This window comes from Anser anser (assembly GCF_964211835.1).
Source record: "Anser anser genome assembly, chromosome: 25".
Classification (NCBI taxonomy): domain Eukaryota; kingdom Metazoa; phylum Chordata; class Aves; order Anseriformes; family Anatidae; genus Anser; species Anser anser.
In genome coordinates, this window is record NC_139746.1 from 5,141,652 (window position 1) to 5,160,155 (window position 18,504).

The 18,504-nt window shown below is 59.4% G+C and overlaps 1 protein-coding gene across 17 annotated transcripts in view; it reads right to left on the bottom strand.

Moving 5' to 3' along the window:
• Positions 1-3,851: 3,851 nt before the first annotated feature.
• TCF3 (transcription factor 3) overlaps positions 3,852-18,504 on the bottom strand; it is a 73,714-nt gene continuing 59,061 nt past the window's right edge. For 6 of the 17 annotated variants that reach the window (XM_083810778.1, XM_083810787.1, XM_083810785.1 and 3 more), the window contains 7 exons: positions 17,788-17,861; positions 17,116-17,319; positions 16,150-16,273; positions 15,585-15,747; positions 14,417-14,655; positions 10,714-10,858; positions 3,852-9,979 (listed from right to left, as the gene is read on the bottom strand). In XM_083810778.1, coding sequence (XP_083666904.1) covers positions 10,716-10,858; positions 14,417-14,655; positions 15,585-15,747; positions 16,150-16,273; positions 17,116-17,319; positions 17,788-17,861 — 947 coding nt within the window. In that variant the 3' untranslated portion in view covers positions 3,852-9,979; positions 10,714-10,715. Of the gene's footprint in view, positions 9,980-10,713; positions 10,859-11,392; positions 11,620-14,416; positions 14,656-15,584; positions 15,748-16,149; positions 16,274-17,115; positions 17,320-17,787; positions 17,862-18,504 lie in introns of all 17 variants that reach the window. The other 11 variants (XM_083810794.1, XM_083810793.1, XM_083810783.1 and 8 more) reach the window with 5 other exon arrangements.

The window sequence follows — 18,504 nt, forward strand, 5'->3', positions numbered from 1 at the left end:
TCACCCCCGCCCCGCGCATGCGCCGCCGCCCCGCGCCGCGCAGAGGAAGGCCCCCGGCCCGCCGCCAGGGGCTGCCCGCGGCGCTGCCTGAGCGCGGCCGTGTTGTCATGGCAACGGGTCTCCGTGCCTATGGGGGGGGCGGGGGCTCTGAGGGGACAGGGCCTGGCAGGGACACGGGGGGCATTGCCCTGTCCCCACAGCATGACAGGGTCACAGGGGATAGAACCATAAATCACCGAATCATTAGGGTTGGAAAAGACCTCCGAGATCACCTGGTCCAACCGTCCCCCTCCCACCACTGTCACCCACCGAACCCTGTCCCCAAGCACCACGTCCAGCCTCTCCTCGAACACCCCCAGGGGTGGAGATGCCACCACCTCCCTGGGCAACCCGTTGGGAGGGACTGGCCCTGTCCCCACAGCAGGACAGGGACACGGGACGGTTAGGCATTGTCCCCACACCAGGACAAGGACACAGGATGATTGGCCCCCACACCAGGACAGGGACACAGGATGGTTGGCCCTGTCCCCTCACCAGGACAGGGAGGTGAGCCCTGAGGATCTGGCCCAGTCCCCACACAGGGCAAGGGACACAAGCCCTCAGGGCACGCCCCCGTGCCTACAACGGAGAGCCCTGCGGGGGCTGGCCCTGTCACCACAAGGAAGAGGGGTCACAAGCCCTGAGGGTTCTGCCCCTATACAAGGGCAGAGATATGGGGTGAGCCCCCTGTCCTCATGCTGGAGCAGGAACATGACTCCTGAGGATCTGGTGCTGTCCCCACGCTGGCACCAGCTCAGCTTCTGGCACTCCGTGCTGGAGGAGGCTGGCATCTGTCCAGAGGAGTTTCTCCAGCGCCTGTCCGTGCCTCTGCAAACCCTCCTTGCTGCTGTCACTCATCCTCTCCCAACAGGAGAGGGAGTTTTGAGCCAGATTTTTTTCATAAAACATCCCTAAATCCACCAATGGTTCCATAAAGTTCCTCTGACCCCCCCAAAGCCAGCTCAGCTTCTTGTTAATCTGCAGGTCCCAGAAAGTCCAGGGGGACGCTGGAGCCCGATGCTCTCATCTGCCTGAGCTCCGTGGCTGGGCTGCCTCAGCCTTGGGGCTGCAAACCCCATCACGCCGGTGTCCAGGAGTGATGCCGGCAGCCAGCACCTTCCTTCACACCCTGTGCTGCGTGTGCATGTTTCACAGAGCCCAGATCCACAGAGCTGAATCTCTTGCAAAAATCCAGCCTGTTTTTTTTTTTTTTTTTTTTCCTTCTCACCGGGACACAGGACAGCTATTTTATCAGCTCTTTGCATGATCAACTTCACCACCACATTTTGACAGTTTGAGTTTTTCTCTGCCTAGATACCAGCGGGGCAATGCAGGTTACTGAACCATGCAGGCTTTTGGGTTCATTTCTGTGAGTTTTTTTCTCTGTTGCCCACGCACCAGCTGGTGCATGAGGAAGTCAGACGGTGCCGCACGGCGTGCGATCCTGCAGGAAACCGGTGCCTTTGCCACCGCCGCTGTGGGTATGGAGGGGGAGTGAGCCTGGTGGGCAGGCTCTGCACTGGTTTTGCTTTTTTAATGACATTTCAGCTCTGTGTCTTGAAGTCATGCAAATGCAGGACAGTCTCAGCTTTCAATTTAGAATTAGAGTTTCCTAGATGACCAAAAAAAAAAAACAAACCAAAATAACTCCAGACTTTAGAGGCAATGAAAAACATCTCAAAGTGTATCTTCAGAAAAGCCCTGGGGCTTTCAAGGCAATTCTGAGGGCATTTCCTCCTGCTTTTCCACAGTCCAGGCAGACACCGAAAGAGACAATAATACTACCAATTTCCTGGTTAAACCAACAGCAATATTATCTTCTTCCAATGTATTTTACTGTCATCTACAGTTCAAGTGCCGCACAAAGGAATCAGCTGGCTGCTCTGGACACCACACTGTGACACCACGCTTGCTCTTTCCTTGCAGAAACTCGTTTCGGCTGCTGGGAGGAGAACATGGCTCAGACCGCAGCAGGGAGCTGAAGCTTACCTCTAACTGTAAGAGGCCACCGAGGTGAGGGACACTTTCTTCCCTGGCTGGCTTCTGTGGCACAGCTGTCCCTTTATGTTTGGAAGCAGGAGAGAGGGCAGTGAGCCTGGTTGCCCAGAGCTGCCTTAGGGACACCACAGGGAAGCCTGGAGCGAACTATTTGCTCTCGGCCACTCTGCAGCACCTCCTGCGTTGCTCCTGCCCTCAGCTCCCAGCCCAGGCGCTTGCCTGCGTTACATTCCGCCTGGTGCATCTCTGTGCGTCTGTCTTCCAAGCTGCAGCCTTGCTCCCAGGCACGCTTTTCTCTCACGTCTAGATTTGGTACAAGCTTGGTTTCTCAGTCCTCACCCTTCCTTGTCCTGATAGGGGTAGATGGCTCCAGCCTCACCCTGAGAGCGCTCTTCACTCCCTGGCCTGGCAGATCACATCTCAAATTTCTCGATAACCAAAGTATTTGGTGTCCTGAAGCAGTTTGGCTTCTTTGGACCTGTCCTAGCACTTAGTCAGCTCTAGGGAGGAAAGTAAGTAGGCTGGGCACACGGCCATGCAACTCCCAGGGCTGAGCAAGCGAGGAACAACGCAGGGAAAAACCAAGCCCCGCGAGGAGGCAGTGAAGGCAAAGAGGACGAGGCGAAGTGTATCAGCTGGGACAAGGAGACACTGAATTAAAAGGACAGTCATTTGATTCACTCACTGCGGCTCGGGAAGAGCAGTGCACTACCTCAAAGAGTACTACCTCTCGCTTACTGCCGAGAGAAGGGAGACAGGGCTTAATGACATTTAACTAATTACTGCAAGAGTCACTGCTTAGTTAATTTGGTCGGTTTCTCCTTCATGGCACTGTGTGGACAAGCCCTGGGCAGGAGCAGCGCAGCAGAAATGCCAGCAGCAAGCCTGAGGAAGGAGCTGCTGTCAGGCAGCATCACGACACCAGGGCCTCAGAGAGGGTCCGCTGGGGCTCGGCGCTCCTGGCTGCAGCTGCCACGGCTTCGTTTCCCCCCGCAGTAGCCTGATGTGATCAGCAAGCTGGCAGCAGGGGGTTAACCCAACCACTGAAACCACAAGGGTTAACGTGATGACAAGCTGGGGGAAATGCCTGTTGATCAGAGGGGCGATGCACGGGGGAGCTGCCCAGTGAAGGCTGGGGGACCAGGGAAGGGAGAACCCAGTGAGGCAGCGCAGCGGTGGGCTGCAGATGCAGAAGGTGACGGAGTGAGACCAACCATCACGCCTGATGCAGCTTGGCCAGGGCACTGCCTCACCCCTACGATGCACTCGTGAGGCTGGGCGACCTCCTGCTACCGGCTCCAGTCTGTTCCTGGTGGCTTTAAGCCCTCCCGACCACTCTGCCAGGTCGTCTCCCCCCTCCCCAGGCTGTGCTGGGCTCCTGGCAGGGGCTGGCCACATTTATCCCAAGTGCCTGCTTGCACCGAGCAGCCCCGACCTCGCTGGGCAGAGGCAGGGAAGCAGCAACGCCCCGGGGAGGAGGCCCAGGACCTCTTTGACCATGGCACGGCCGAAGGAGAAGCTGTGCCAGAGACCCCAGCACCCCCAGGTCTGCCAAAGCCTCCTGGAAGCTGCCCCGATCCTGCGGTGACGGGCAGAGCTGGAAGCCTTCCCCGGGGGCAGCAGCAGCTCAGGCTGCCCCACGGCACCCATTCGGTGGGCAGGAGGAACAGAGAGCGAGGGGACAGCACCTGGAAACCTGCTGTGGCTCGTCTTTTCCTTCTTTCTTTTTTTTTTTTTGTTCAAGGTAAAACCTTTATTACAACTTTTCATTCATAAGTATACAACATCTGAAAGACAGATATGGGGAAAAAAGGTAATATTGTTATAAAATGTCACATTTATTGCTACATTACTGTTATATACAGGACAGTTCTCAAAATCTACTTTAAAAAAGTTAGGATTATTTAAAAATTCCAAATAATCCAGCCAGCTGTTTTGACACTTGTATAAAATTATTTAAAAAAATGAAAACAATTCTTATCTTGAGGCACTCAGAAACACAATTTAATCCCCCAATTGTGATTCATTTCAAAGAACAACTCATTTCCCCACCCCCAAATACTTTATTTTTCTATTTTTTTATTTTTGCTGGGTTAGGCATATATATATATATATTTACTATATATATAGTTCAAAACTATAATGTGTATCTGATTTAAGAACAAGGATTTCAGCCACTTAAGTACATCTGGATTTACAGGTAGGCAGCATAAACATCAAAAGCAAGGACCAATTTTTTTTTTTTAAAGGCCAAAAACCAAAACCAACCCAAAACTTTCTACGGGGTTAAAAATAAACAACGTCCGCAGGCATCTCCCGTCTGCTCTCCCACCCCCCCCTCCTACAAAAATATATATGAAGAGCAACCAAGTAATGCTTCGTTTTCTCAGGGAGCTCCTTAGAAAATGGTTCCTTTCCTGCAGACCGCGAGGCCGTCCCCGCTCGGCCTCCCCAGCTGCCTCCTTCCCCTCTCACAGCTCCAACACCTCCGGCAGGGGAGCGCTCAGCCTCCCGCGGCCCCGTCCCTCCCCGAGCCCCCGCGTTACAAGGTTTGCTCAAGCGCTGGTGGGTTTCAAGTGATTTGGGAGACGCGGGAAGGGGGAACCACGGCATCCCCAGCTTGCTGCTCGTCAGCAGGCGGCCTCGGCACCCGGCTCCCCCCGTTTTACAGCGCAACCCCTCTGCTCCCCCCCCAGTGCCACTGCCTGCGTCCGCGCTGTGCCCACAGCGGGGATCGCAAGGCCCGAGGAGCAGGAGGCGTACAACAGCGGAGGAACAGCAATACTGGTGTGGAGCCTCACGGCGGGGCTGCCTCTCGCCCCCCGAGGGGGGCACGCAGGACGGGAACACAAGTTTTAGCAGAAAGGATGCCGCCTCCGCGCTCGGCTCCCGCGGGAGCCCCGTGGGTGAAGGCCCTGAAGATGAAACCTCTGCAGGGAGCAGCAGGTCCCCACACCCGCCGCAGGGGCTGCGGACCCCAGACCCGCTGCAGCACCCATCTCCCAAATCCTCCTAGCCCAGCGGACGGGCTTGAGCCACCTCGGGGCTGGAGGTGGATGAAGGAAGCCTGGCCCAGCAAGGAGGTGGGACGCAGCTGCTCCAGGCAGAGGTGCTGGGGAAGAGGGGGCGAGATGAAGGATGCTGGCAGCGAGCTGCCGAGCATCGAGCAGAAGGCACGGGAGGGTGAAGCGTGCACGGAAGAGCCCCAGGACAGGCCCTGCCCCTCCAATTCAGTGCTCAGCTCCCGCAGCACGAGTTGGAGGGGGTGTTCCTGTGCTCTCATCACTCGTCCACCCCCCTGGTTCCGGGGCGCCGGCCTGAAAATGGTTTTGGAGCTGCTAGAAATGAAGCTGGACCCTGAGAGCAGCAGGGAGCAGGGGCTCAGCAGTCATGGACAAGAGCGGAGAGAAGGGGCTGGGCTGGGACCTGCAGAGCCCCGGGGGACAGGAGAGGGGGTTGCATAGGATTTCACAGGGCAAAGACCTCGTGCAAGCTTGTGGTGCAGAGAACAGGTCTTGCTATTGCTGGTGTTAAGCAGGAAGGGGGGAATCCAGCAGCCACGGCTTGCTCCAGGTCAGCCAGCCCCGTGTCTGGGGCTCACTGCCTGTCCCAGCCCAGCTCCAGCGCCAGCTCTGCGTCACTTCCCCGTCCCCAGCTCTTTGCTAAAGCCCCAGCCTGGGGGCTGGCTGCACCTGGAGCTGGCCCCCATTCACCAGCACGGCACGCAGCAGGGCCTGCAGGACCATGGGCTCTGCCGGGACGTAAGTTGGCGGCCATCCCATGAAAGCAAAGCTCAGGGATGGCGAGGAAGGGGAATGGGGGGTCGCAAGCCTCCTGTTTCTCGAGGGCCCCCTCTCCTCTGCGGGCTGAGGGGAGGGAGCAGTGAATCACCCAGCCAGGGCCCAGGCCCCAAAGGCTCTGCTGGCTTCAGCGCGCGTGAGACACAAAGGACCTTTGAGAGAAGCTTCTGCACTGAACCTGAAATTGCAGACTCCTGGGGAAATCCCAGCCTGCCTCTGCCCTTCCTGTTCGATCACCACCGGGCGGCAAGTGCAAAACCTCTAGGAAACCGGCGCATCGCCAACGCACCGACTGCCCGCCGAGGTCACGGCTGGGGAGCTCTCACATCACGCTTCTGCATTTCGCAGCTGGAGAGGGCAAAAACCCCAAGTGCCAGGCACAGACCAGGGCCCCGAGCAGTGGGCAGGCAGAGCACGTCCCCGCACCGTGCGCAGCCGCATCCCTCGCTCCCAGGCTGGAGCTCGGTGCAGGAGGTGGCACGGGCTGCGACCCAGACGTCGCGGGTCCTGTCCCCTCCCGCCGGCACAGCACCTTAGGAAACCAGAGCGAGATGTAAAAGCAGGGGGCAGAGAGCCCGAGGAGATGTTGGCAAAGAGCAGGAGCTGAACGGCAGCCAGGCGAGTTGGCTCGGCTGCGAGTGGGTCTGGTGGTGGGTCACGGGCAGGGGAGCGGCTGCCAAAGGAGGGGGGAGCTGGAATTCGACTCCCCAGGGAGCGCTGGCAGCAGGCGCAGGCGGGGGCTGCCACCACCTCCCGCCGGTGCCGTCAGTGCGAGACCATCGCGGTGCAGTCTCGGGGAGGCTGCAGCTGTTTTGCTCTGGGGCAAAAGCAGGTGAAGGCGAAGAGAGGGAGAAAGAACAAAAATCTGCGAGTTTTGCTGTTAACAAACCAGATTCCAGCCACTCCCCAGCACCTGGCGGCGCGCTCGGCTCCGCAAGCGGGGCCGAGGGAGGAAGCACAGCACCGGGTCCACCTCGCAGCACATCACCCACCCACGGCACCTCCCTGGGCAGGACCACCCTGGGCAAGGGACACTCAGACAGGCAGGGAAGAGAAAGGGGGCAGAAAAGAGATCTCCGAGCTCGCCAGCAGAGTTCTCTGGCCACTCTGCCCGAAGAGTTTCATTGCAACAGGCTGGTGCTTCGGGGACAGCACCTGGCTGATGATTGTTCTTAGAAAAGCCACTTTCCCTGCAGGTTACAGGCACCACGTTCACCCCAAGCCAAGCACAGCAGGCAAGCCAAAGTCATTTTTCCTCGCTACACTCCTATAAAAGAGGCAGCTCCTAGGCGCAGCAGCGCCAGGCCCCCGCATCGTGCTTCCCTGCTGGAGAATGGAGGAACCAAACCCTCCCCAGGCCCTGGCACAGCGGGGTTTATGCTCGAGGACTCATGCCACACCTTTGTCCAAGCCCTGCCAAGGAAGCTAGCCAGTTTTGCTACAGACAAAAGACCTAAACCACCTAAACGCGGATGGAAAGCCCCCTCTCCGTGGGCATGCCCGCCGGTTTGGGGGTGCTGGGAAAGGCGCTGTCTCAGCCAGAGCCCCCTTGGCCTGCGGAGTGTCAGGCAGCACTCAGAGGGGATGAAGCTTTCAGTGACATTTTGACCAAATCATAAATTTTCGCATGTTCTTTGCTGACAGTTTCTGCATTTTTTTTTTTACAGGGCCTTTTCTTTCAATCCACCTGTACACGACCACCTTCCCAAGGTCTTGTTGCTAAATCAAAGTGTTGGGGAAGCACTTGAAAGTCTTTTTGTATGGTTTCAAGCTTGCCAGGCTAGGACATCGCTGCATCCCCCCAGTACTGGGGCAGCCGCGCTGAGCCCGCGGAAAGCCCCACACGAGTGCAGCTGACTCCCCACTTCCTACCCCAAAAGAGCACCCAAAAGAGCTACGGCTGGACTAGCAGGGAGACAGGGGCCCATCCTGCTCCAGCAACCGCACCCGGCTCCTGTCTGGGATGCCTACGGGGAGACGAGCGATGTCCTGAGTGTTTCCAACACGTTTTGCTAGAGCACAAAGCATGGCTACAAAAAAAAAGAGCACCAGGTTACGCCAAGGAAATGCCACGGGACCTAATCCTGTTCACCAGCCCTTCCCTTTCTCTATGCTGAAGCAATGCAGCTCCCCGAGAAACACAAGCCAGAGAAGCAAAGAGGAGAGAGATGGACCCTGCTGCTGGAGCTCCAGCTGTGCTCGCTGTCCCCACGTGCCCCCCGGCCAGCCCCGCACCCCCAGACTGTCCCGCTCAGCCCGGCCCCGCCAGGCAGAGCCAGGCAGCAGCCGGCCCTGGGCATCGGAGGCGCTGCCGAGCTGGGGCTTCGCCTCGCCCTGGGGTGCTGACCCCGTCTGCTGGGAAGATCCAGGCACAAAACACTTCGGAAGTGATTCTGGAGAAGGGGAAGGAGAGGGAAGAAACAAAAAAAAATCCCGGTGGACGCTCTTCTGTTGCCAGCTGCCGATGGGCTGCTGCAGCTCAGCACCATCGTGGCCCTGCTGAGCTCCCTGTGCTGGCTCCCGTGCCGGCGGGGCCCCCGCTGTGTGCTGGGGCTTCCTCCTGCTGGGTACGCTGGAGGCATCTGCAGCGGCCCCGGTGAGCCTCGGAGTGAAGGGGTCGTTGGCACAGCTCGGCTACCGGAGCATGTCGCGTGGGACGGGTGCTTGCTGCTCCCCGTCCTTCCCAGATGGAGAGAGGAGGCCGGGAGCACTCGACAGCGGCCACCATGCGTCCCCGGTGGCAAGAAGGGTGGCGTGCTGAGCTGAGCTAACCTCTGTGGATGCTTTGGAGACACGACAGCGGGTGAAGGCGGGATGCAAAACCACCCCTCTTCCTGAGCCTGCAGCATTTGCACTTCCAGCGGTCACAGCTCCAGAGCGCGGAGACGCTGCAGAGGCGGGGATCCTGCCGCAGCCACGGCTTGCCGAGGGCTGGAGTGGCTGCTCCCCTTCCCACCACCTCCAGCTCCTGTGTCCGTGCGTCCATCCGCTCCGACGCTGACGGAGCAAGGTCCCCGCTGCTGCCTTTGCTCCACCTGCCTCTGCCTCTTCCCAGTCCCTCCAGCTTTGTTCGGTCGTCTTTGTTCAGCACAGCCCCTGGAAGCGCCTCTGACAGCAGGAGTTCGCTCGGATGCGCGGGCGCAGGGCGTTCTGCTCCGCCCCGGGTCTTCCTCTCGCACCCGCGTTGCTTCTTGGCTTACCTTGGAAGCGCACCAGTCCCTTGGTTCTCTTCCACCCCCCAGCGCCTGCTCTCTCCCGGCAGCTCGTCCTCCCTGCCACGGCGCTCCGGAGGCGCGAAGCAGCCGCCAGCAGCCTCCAGGAGGAACGCGAACCCTGCAGGGAGCTTTGATGGACCTCGGTCTCCTCCCGGGAGGAGCTGGAGCACTGCAGAGGATGCTGCTGCAACTTGCTTTGCTGTTTAACTTCCTTTTCCCAAATCAGAAGTGGCCAAAGCAAAGAGATGGTGAATTCAGCACGAGTTTGTCTGTGTTTTTTTTTTTTCTTTTTTTTTTTTTTTATAATGGAAGGTACAAGCCAGGCAAGGAAGAACATCTCCTTGCTGTGGCTACATTCGTTTTTAGTGGCTTTCAGAGCCGAATCTGAGAATTCCTCTTTATATCCAGTCTCTCTTAATACAATTTTAATATTCTGGTTGATCCTAAAGATGCAACGTTAACTATAGAAACAGCAGCAGAAAAGCATGGGGTACAAGACATTTTTTTATACAAAAAAAAATTCTTTTCGTCGCTTACAAAACATATGCAAAAGAAGCTAAAAAAAACAAAAGGCATTGCTATTTGTTCTACATAAAAAATCTCATAACTAATGTTCTTTTTTTTTAAAAAAGAAATATTAAGCTTAGGCACAATTTTGCTGCTGGCTGCTTGTGAACAAGCCAAGAGAACACGCCACCCCCTCCTAACTGAGTGATATGTATTGACTGTTCCGCACTTTATACTTAAGGCAATTTTTTTGTTTTTGTTTTGTTTTTGACAAAAGTGTTTTTCCACCCCTTACGTCATGCCAGGATCCGTCCACGTGTGTCAGTATTAGCAGTACTAAAGTTTATGGTTCGAGAAGGTTGCAGGTCACACCGAGGGTTTTCTTCCTACAGATCTCTGTATCCAGAGGAACAAAAAGATCTACAAACAAAACAAGTAAAAGCCACAAATGAGAAAAACCCAAGTGAGAATAAAACAGGGCCACTGTACCGCAGCCTCATCTCTGCAGGAGAAGTCAGCCCCGAGGGCCTGATGTGGCTGAGCAGAGCTGAGACACGAGCTTGCTGTTTTGCTGGGTTGCCAGCTTTTGACTTTTGTTAAATAATTTTTGGTTTTCCACAGCAGCACCATGCACCCAGGGGATGCGGGGCCACTATGGGGGGACTGCAGGCTGCTGGGTTAGCCCTGCCCCATCTCTCCTGGATGTGTTCAACCCCCCGTCAGCACCCCTGTACTGCTCAGACTAAAACCAGGGACAGCCCAGCAGAACCTGCGCCTGCCACGGCCTCGCATGGGATTTTCACTTTCTGTGCCTTCCCCAGCATTTCTGGGACCTGCCCCTTCCCTCCCGTGGGACCACCGCAGTCACTGGTTTCCAGTAGCCGACTGGGGCAGGGCTGGGAAGCGCAGCGCAGAGCTGAGCTTGCTCGGGGTGGTGAGAGCGCCCAAACCCCCTGTGCCAGCTACGGGATGGTGCCTCTGCTCGGGGCAGAGGCTTTGGGTGTGCATGGATGAGCAAATGGCACACGTGTGGCTCAGCCCCCAAAGGTGAATGAAGGAGGACGCCGGCTGCAGCCCAACGAGGGGCGCTGAGCTGCTAAAGAGGAGCAGCGCACGTCTGGGCCTGGCTGGGATCACGGGGCAGGGAACAATACCTTTACATGTGTCCGACAGGGTTGTGACCATCTCCTAGACCAGGATGTGAAGCTGAAAGTGTCATCTGGGGGTCTCCTACCACTCCGGACACTTTCTCCTCTTCCCGACGCTTCAAGCAGGCTGCTTTAGGGTTCAGATTGCGCTCTATGCCAAAAACAGCAAGGGAGGAAAGGAAGCAACCTCAGTCTGGGCAACAGCATCGTGCACAGCAGCAGCATCCAAAAGCGAGAGGACAGGGTCCCAGGACAGACGCACGGGACATGCGAGGAAACGAGCTCGGTGAGAGCTGCTCTCTGCCTGCTGCTCCCGGCAGTGGCTGCAGTAACGTGGCCGGACCCTGCTAGAGCAAAACCCCGTGCCCGGCTGAGCCACCGTGCCGACCGAAACGTCTGCTTGCTTTCAGAAACCCCCACGTGCCCCAGCCAGCTAACGGAGCCGAGGACTGAGTTTTCCAAAGCTGCTTAATGGGATCCAGGTGCCGAATTCCCATTAAGCACGACAGGAAAGGGACAGAGAGGCTCCGAATCCACCCCGGGGCTGTGGCTTTGGAGAGCTCAGCCGGCGGCGCGGCGCACCCGAGGCAGACACACAACGAAGCAGGAGCCGCACAGAGCCGCACGCGCACGCAGAGCCGTGGGGGGAGAGGCCCCGAAATGCACCTGCCAGCTGTTACCATACCTCGTACTTGCTGCTCCAGGCCCAGAATGACCTGCACCGCTTGCTGTAGGATGATCAGTTTGGTCTGTGCTTTGTCCGTTTTTAAGTGCATCTGACACATGCGTCCCAGTTCCTTAAAGGCCTCGTTAATGTCCCGCACGCGCACCCTCTCCCTGGCGTTATTGGCCATTCTCCTCTCCCGGTCCCTCAGATCTTTGTCCTCCAGTGACAAGGCCTCGTCTGTACTGCTGGGTTCATAGCACCACAGGGGTTAGTCAGGGGGGTGGTACCAGGAGGGGGGGCTAGATGTTGCCGTGCTGGTAGTGCTTCTGGTGTCCGCTGCGAACGGCCCAAACGGGCTCACTCTGGGTGCCAATTCGCCTCGGGTGCGTTCCGGGGCGGCCCAGGCCACTCGGGCCATCAGCCACCCCTGCGAGCCGCGGGAAGGTGCTGCCAGCGCGGGGCTGGGGGGCTGCGGATGCAGCAGCAGCACCGACAGCTTCCCCCCCCCCCCCCCGCAAAATTTCACCGTTCTGTTTGTTTTCAAAAGTTTGGGAGGCGCGGGGGGTGTCTCAGCCAAAAACGTTGGGTTTATCCCCCAAGACAAAGACTTGTTGGCAGAAACCAAATTCTTCTTTGCAGTTTCCTTCAGAAACCAGAGCTGCAGCCATCCCAGTGAAGGTGTTTGTGCCCCAGCAGCGCAGGGCAGCGGGGCCCAGCACCCTCTTACGGGTGGGGGCAGCACCGGGGTGGGAGCTGAGCGTGCTCGGCTGCTGCTGGAAGTCAGTCTCGGATGCAGTCACTGAATCCAGGTCTTTCCACAGGGCCAAAATCCAACCCCAAAGTCAGCCTGGAAGGGGGGAATTTTCTTTTCCAGGCAGGGTTGGGAGCTCAGGAGAGCTTCCACCGCTGGCGGCATCCTGGGGGTGCCCCAAACAGGCCGGTGGGTGGGGAAGGCAGCACCGTGCTGGCAGCGTCTTCAACCGTGGCCTCGCCTGCAGCCCATCCCCTCCGAGCCCCCAATTTGCTGTACAGACGACCTTCTCCCCCAGAGCAAAAATTCTTGCAGGAAAGACACCTTCCTCGGGTGAGACCTCACACCAGGGCATACCATGGCCTTCGGCTCCAGGGGAGCCACGCGGGGACAAGCTTCCCCTGAAGGTGGGCGGCAGAGGCAGAGCCTTCCTGGGTCCGCTCAGGGGTCTGGAGAGCCCCCAGGCTGCGCCTGACCGCGCGGAGGGGAAGCGAGGGCTCCCCGGATGAGCTTTTGCCTGCGTGGGGCTGGGGGCTGCCGCTGTCCCTGCCGCTGTCCCTGCCACTCCCCAGCGCCTGGGGACGCCACGGCCGGGGAGGGGAGCCTGGCAGTGACAGGGCTCGTTCCTCCCAGCTAACGCTGGTGGCCGCGGCTCCCGGCAGCCCTGCGGCTCCTGGCAGTGCTGCAGCTCCGGCAGCGCCTTGCACGCCGCAGCCGAGCAGGATGGAGCCCTTTCCCCGCCGCCAGCAAGCGCTGCTGGAGGTTTGTGGCACCCTGCGGCGTCCTCGGGGCTGTAAGGACGTGTGGCGCCTTGGCCACTTTGTGGCACCTGCCTGCCTGGCTCCTGTAACACCTCCCTGATCTCCTTCCCCTTCCTGCCCTGTTAGCCACCGATCGCGGCAGAAGGACCCCAGCAGCCCTGGCTGGGCACACGGGGGCCCGATGGCCCCACTGCAGCCCCGCAGGAGGGGATGTGGGGTCGGCTTCTCTCCTGCAGAGCAGCCCGGAGACCAAAACCGCTGGAGAAGTGACACCCTAGCTGCCTGCGCTAAAGTCTGCCGACAGCAGCACACGGGGCTCGGCTTGCCTCCCCAGCTGCGTCCAAGGAGGGTTTAAAAAGGGACAAGCGTGGGAGACCAAAGTGACCACGGTGCCAACTCTGTCTAACCCGGCCCCCCGCCGCCCCTCGGCTCCTGTCTCCATCCGCAAGCAGCAAGTACAAGGTAGAGAGTGGGACCACCGAGAGGTCACGGCTGGGGACTGTCTGTAGGAGATCAGAAAGAACAGAACCAAAAAATAAAAACTCGAAATTAAAAAAAAAGGAAGGGGAAATTAAAAAAGAGACAGGAAAAAATATACGTTATGAAAGGCAAAAAATTACAAACTGAAGAGAGGCACAAAGGACTCCAACATCAATGCAACAGCAGAGGCCAGCAGAGAGGAGCACAGCCAGGCACAAACCACGGATTCGTGTTACAACAGCCTCTGCAGAGAGAAAGGGGGTTAACCTGCCCGGCTCCGGGAGGCAGGAGCATGCACTGCGGGTTGCGGGAACAAAGCAGCAAAGTCCTCCGGAGCGGGAAGCTGAGCCCTGTGAGCCCTGCGCCTCCCCTCCGGGCGCACACGCGTGGGGAAGGAGCGAGCCTGCCCCGGCGAGGGGGAGAGCCCACACGTGGCCGCTGCTGGCTCCGGGCCCTGCTACGGACACGCAGAGCTCCCGGCTCGTGCCGGAGAGCGGTTCTGAGAGGCGGCGAGGGCTGCCCGGTCCTGGGCTCAGCGGTGCCGTCCCCTCGCGCGTCGCCTGCGCTCCCCAGCGCTGTGCCGGGGAGGAAGGAGGCACCTCCCGAGCAGCCATGGGGAGGGATGGGCACTGGACTTGGAGCTGCCCTCGGAGAGGTTTCAGGTCCTCTCAAGGTTTGCTGTTTGTTTGTTTGTTTGGGTCGTTTTTTTTGCTGGCCAAGCAGCTGAGCAAAGCGGCTGGCTGCAGGAAAGCGGGGACAGCCGCCGGGGCTGGCGGGCGCAGGTTCCCCCTCGGGGACCAGCATGCAGCACACGCGATGGCAGGGGGGAACAAAAGAGAGAACAGCAGGGTTGCAAAAAAAATTAAAAAAAGAAAAAAAAGGACAAAAAAAGAAAAAAAAAAAAAGGACATCAACAGCCTTGGGAATCCAAGGCCACAGGGCAGAGAGAGAGTGCAAGGCACCACAGCACATGTCACAGGAGACAGACAGACAGACAGCCCCGTGCCGATCAGATACGTAAAATATCACCACTCCGGGACCCTCACTGACCTCTAACTTGTTGCTCCAGGTTCAGTATGACTGATACGGCCTGGTGTAGGATTAGCAGTTTGGTCTGCGGTTTTTCGCTGTTTAGGTGGAGTTGGCACATGCGTCCGAGCTCTTTAAAGGCCTCGTTGATGTCACGGACCCGCAGGCGCTCACGGGCATTATTGGCGACCCTCCTTTCTCTCTCTCTCTCGGCTTTTTGCTCTGGGGGAAGAAGATCGTCCTCCTCATCCTCATCTTGACTAATGGTTTAAAATAAGAACGAGACAGGGACATTCCTCGCGTGCACTCTCAGCACTGGTCAACTCACAGAAAAGAAACACACATCGGGCACCGAGACGCTGCGCCCCGCGTGCCCCCGCTGGGACACGGGGACATGCGGTGACTTTGGAGAGAAGCAATTAAAACTCTTCTTCCATCCCCTCCACCCCCCCCCTTTTTTTTTTAAATACAAAACAAATAAAGAAACCACAACAACGCGATTAAGGCCTGAGTTTGTCGCTGGGAGGTCGTGCGGTGGCCTGGAGAAGGCATTCAGGGCTGACCACTGGTGTCCCCAGCTACAATTTCGGGGACGGGCAGCACCTGCCTCTGGGGCAGGAGGTGGCTGCTGCCTGGTAGGAGCGGGGCCGGCACTGCCCCTCTGGGCAGCATCGCCCTGACGAGGTCCCTGAGCCGATGGCGAAGCTGCGGACAAGCCAGCACGCTGGAAGGACTCTACCTGATCCGCTGCCACGTGTCTGGCTGGATGCGACGGGGGTTCAGGAGCCCCGAGGCAGACAGCAGAGCCGAGCTGAAGCAGGGAGGAGGCTGAAAACTCCCCCAACCTCCAGCCAGGGACGCTGAGCGCCCCTTCCTGCCTGAGCACAGCCACGATGCCCCCAGCGACCACGCAGGCGGGCGCAGCTTGCGTGGACAAGGCACAAAGCCTCCGGCCGCGGGGACGGGGGAAGCAGGGCAGGGAGGCCGGGAGCCTTCCCCAGCACGGCACGGCCCACGCCACGCACCTGAGAGGACGGGCAGGGCTCCTGTGGCGGGCAGGGGCTGGCGGGTCCACACCACGGGACGACCCCTGGCCTCACTGGGCCGAGCCGAGCGCCCGGGGTTCACCGTGGCCGTGCCCCAGCCCGAATGCCTTCAGACGGGTAACAGAGTAAGTGAAGGGAGAGACCTGTTCAAAGAGCACCTTGTTCTGTTCCGGGAGGGTTTCAGCTCCTTCTTCTCCTCTTCTGAGTTATCCGCCACTGATGTGTTCTCCTCGTCCTCCTTCTCCTCCCGCTTTATTTCGCTGGTTCCCGAGGAGACGCTGCTTCGCCCCAGCCCCCCTGACAAGCCTGCCGAGGAAGCAGAGGGGGTTGGAGCAGGCTCGGGGGGTCACCAGGCCCCATTCCTGCAGTGCTGCATCCCAGGCTCATCCTGCATCACCAGTCTGCAGCCAGCAAAGCTGGAGGGTCACTGGCTCTGCCCCACGGCGGCATCCCATCCCCTTCACCCCCCCATCCCACCCCCCACCCCCTCCAGGGTCAGAGCCCAGCCTTCCCCCAGCAGCGCAGGGCCCGGGGGCTCTTTGCACCCACAGCCGAAGGGACAGGAACACGCAGGACAAACCAGAAGCCGCGTCAAGGACCTCTGGAAAAGGGTCAGCACGGGAACCACCAGGGAGCACCAGCCTCGTGAGAGCCCCCACCCCGAGCTGCCGTGGGACTGGAGCGTGCGCGTGTGCAGAGCTGCCTTACCGCTGTACGTGTCCTGCGGCCTGCTGAGGTCAGGGAGCGAGCTGGGCTGTGACGGAAGTGTGACATGGTTGTGGAGCATGCTGGGGGTGCTGGACAGCCCGTCTTCGGGGTGACCTCCTCCCACCTACAGCAGAACGAGCAGAGCAAGCCTTGAGGGGTGGCAGTGTCACGGCCAGCGGGCGCAGGTCACCCCGAGCAGAGCCGCGTGCCCTCCCTGCACGCTCCCACCGGGGGGGCTTGCATGCAGGAGAGAAGAGCCAACCTACACCGGCTCCCCTCCAGGGACTGCGGTGAGGACACTGCAGAAAGCAGCTCTGTGCCCCACGGGAAAGCCTCTCTCTGCTGGGATGCACGGCTCGCACGCTGCAGAGACACCCTGCGTGGTTGCACGCATCCTGTCTCCACCAAGCACCAATATTTCTGCAAGCCGCCCAAAAGCCCCCGGAGCAGGGGACATCCCGGCAGCACGGACATCACCCTGAAGGGCTTGGATGCAAGGGGCAAGGGTTGGGCAGCCTTCCCGAGCCTGAACCCCCCCAGGGCCGCACTGCATTGGCAGGACAGAGCCAGCCCTGCTGCAAGCGCTCATTTCTGCAGCTGGCGCTGGTTTGTGGCACGGGACACACAGGTTGTCCATGGCTTAGCTGTAGAGACGGGGGTGCTCAGGTGCAAAGCACGTCTGGTTCTCCAGAGAGTGGAAATGCATTAATGTCCACTTCAGCAGGGAACCAGACCTGCCAAAAACATGCTGCTGTGGACCAGGGGGCACCTTGGGGAACCAGCACAAGACCCCGTGGGTGCTCAGAGCACCTGGGATCAGCGGTGGCAGTTCGAAGCTGCCACCCAAGCTGGACAAATCGAGCTGCTCTCACACCAAAAGCGACGTCCCTCCGGCTGTCGGGGGACGTCGGGACATGGGTTCCTGACACAGCCCCACCAGCCACCGCCGTGCGCTCCCCCACTCACCAGACTCGGGTGCCTGCTTCCCAGGGACATGACCGAGGCGGGGAAGGCCTGGCCCAGGCTGCCCACAGCGGCGCTGTGGGCTGGTGCTGAGCCCAGGAGCCCGTGCATGTCCCCGTGGCTGCTCGGCATGGCGGCTGTCTGGCCCACGGCGTGATTCCTCAGCACGTGGATGGCTTCGTCCAACCTGTCTTCCATTTTGTTTTGCTTCAGGGAGCGGGCGGAGAAACAAAACCTGCGTTAACGCCCGCAAAGCCAGCAGCCCCTTGCAGCCCTCTTGCTAAGGCTGCAACCACACCTCCGCTGCTGCGAGGCGGATGTGGGGAGAAACAACACCCTGACCCCGGCACTGCCACCCCCAAGGACACGAGGTGTCACACCAGCAGGTCTGCTCTGACAAGGCGGGCAGAAACCAGCACAGATCTGTAAGGCTGGGCCAGCCCCGCAGTGGTGTGGGTGGGCCGTAAGGGGCTAAGGGTGCTGGGCTACGTCAGCAAGGCTGTGGGCTCGGGGAATCAGGTGCCCAAATCTGCTCAGCTGCACCCAACCGTGTACCAACCACCCTCTTTCGGGTCCCAGACGTCTGGGGGAGAGGCGTTTACCCAGCCCGCTCCCAGCAGGTGCCTGGTGGAACGGAGAAGGAAAGGAGAAAGGAGAACCTTGGGCAACACTTACTAAGGTGTGGAGGCTCCCTTCGTAGCTGGGAGATAAGGCACCCTGTCCGCTCGCTCGCGACCACTGGGATGTGCCTGCGAACAAACGGTGACAGCTTGGGACCGGGCACAGCAGCCGCTAGGTGGGGCTGGAAGCTGGGCCAGCACGGGGCCACCAGGGCGCTGCGCAGGCAACCATGGCACGCACTGCGATGCACAGGGCCACCGCGGCGCTGGTCACACCGTGCAAGGCCACCGTGGCACCGGTCACGCCACGCACAGGGGCTGGCACATACAGGTGCGGCCATGCCACGCGCAGGCACAGGTTTTGCCCCTGCTCCCCATCACCGCTCCCAAGGCAGCGGGGTGCCCGCCGAGGAGCTTTGGCTCCGGGCAGGTGCCCACCTTATCTCACGGAGATGCTGCCAAGGGTTGTGGTCTGGTCCCACAGCCACCCGGGGGAATTTCTGTACGGCCCCTGCTGCTCTGCCTCGTCAGGAACCTGAGCTCAGGTCTTCGGAGTTTGAGAGGTTTTAAAATCCGTATTATCTCAGGGAAGAGGCAGGCGGTGTGCCCACGCTGCCAGGCCAGGGACCAGGGATGTGCTGCTCTGAGCACCCCTCCCAGAGCCTCCAAGGCTGCTCCCATTTCGGTGGAGCAGCAGGCCGGGGGCGTTACGTCGCTCTGCACCCAGGCACCCGGGAGGTGGACCTTCAGCAGATGCTGAAAATGCTTTTTA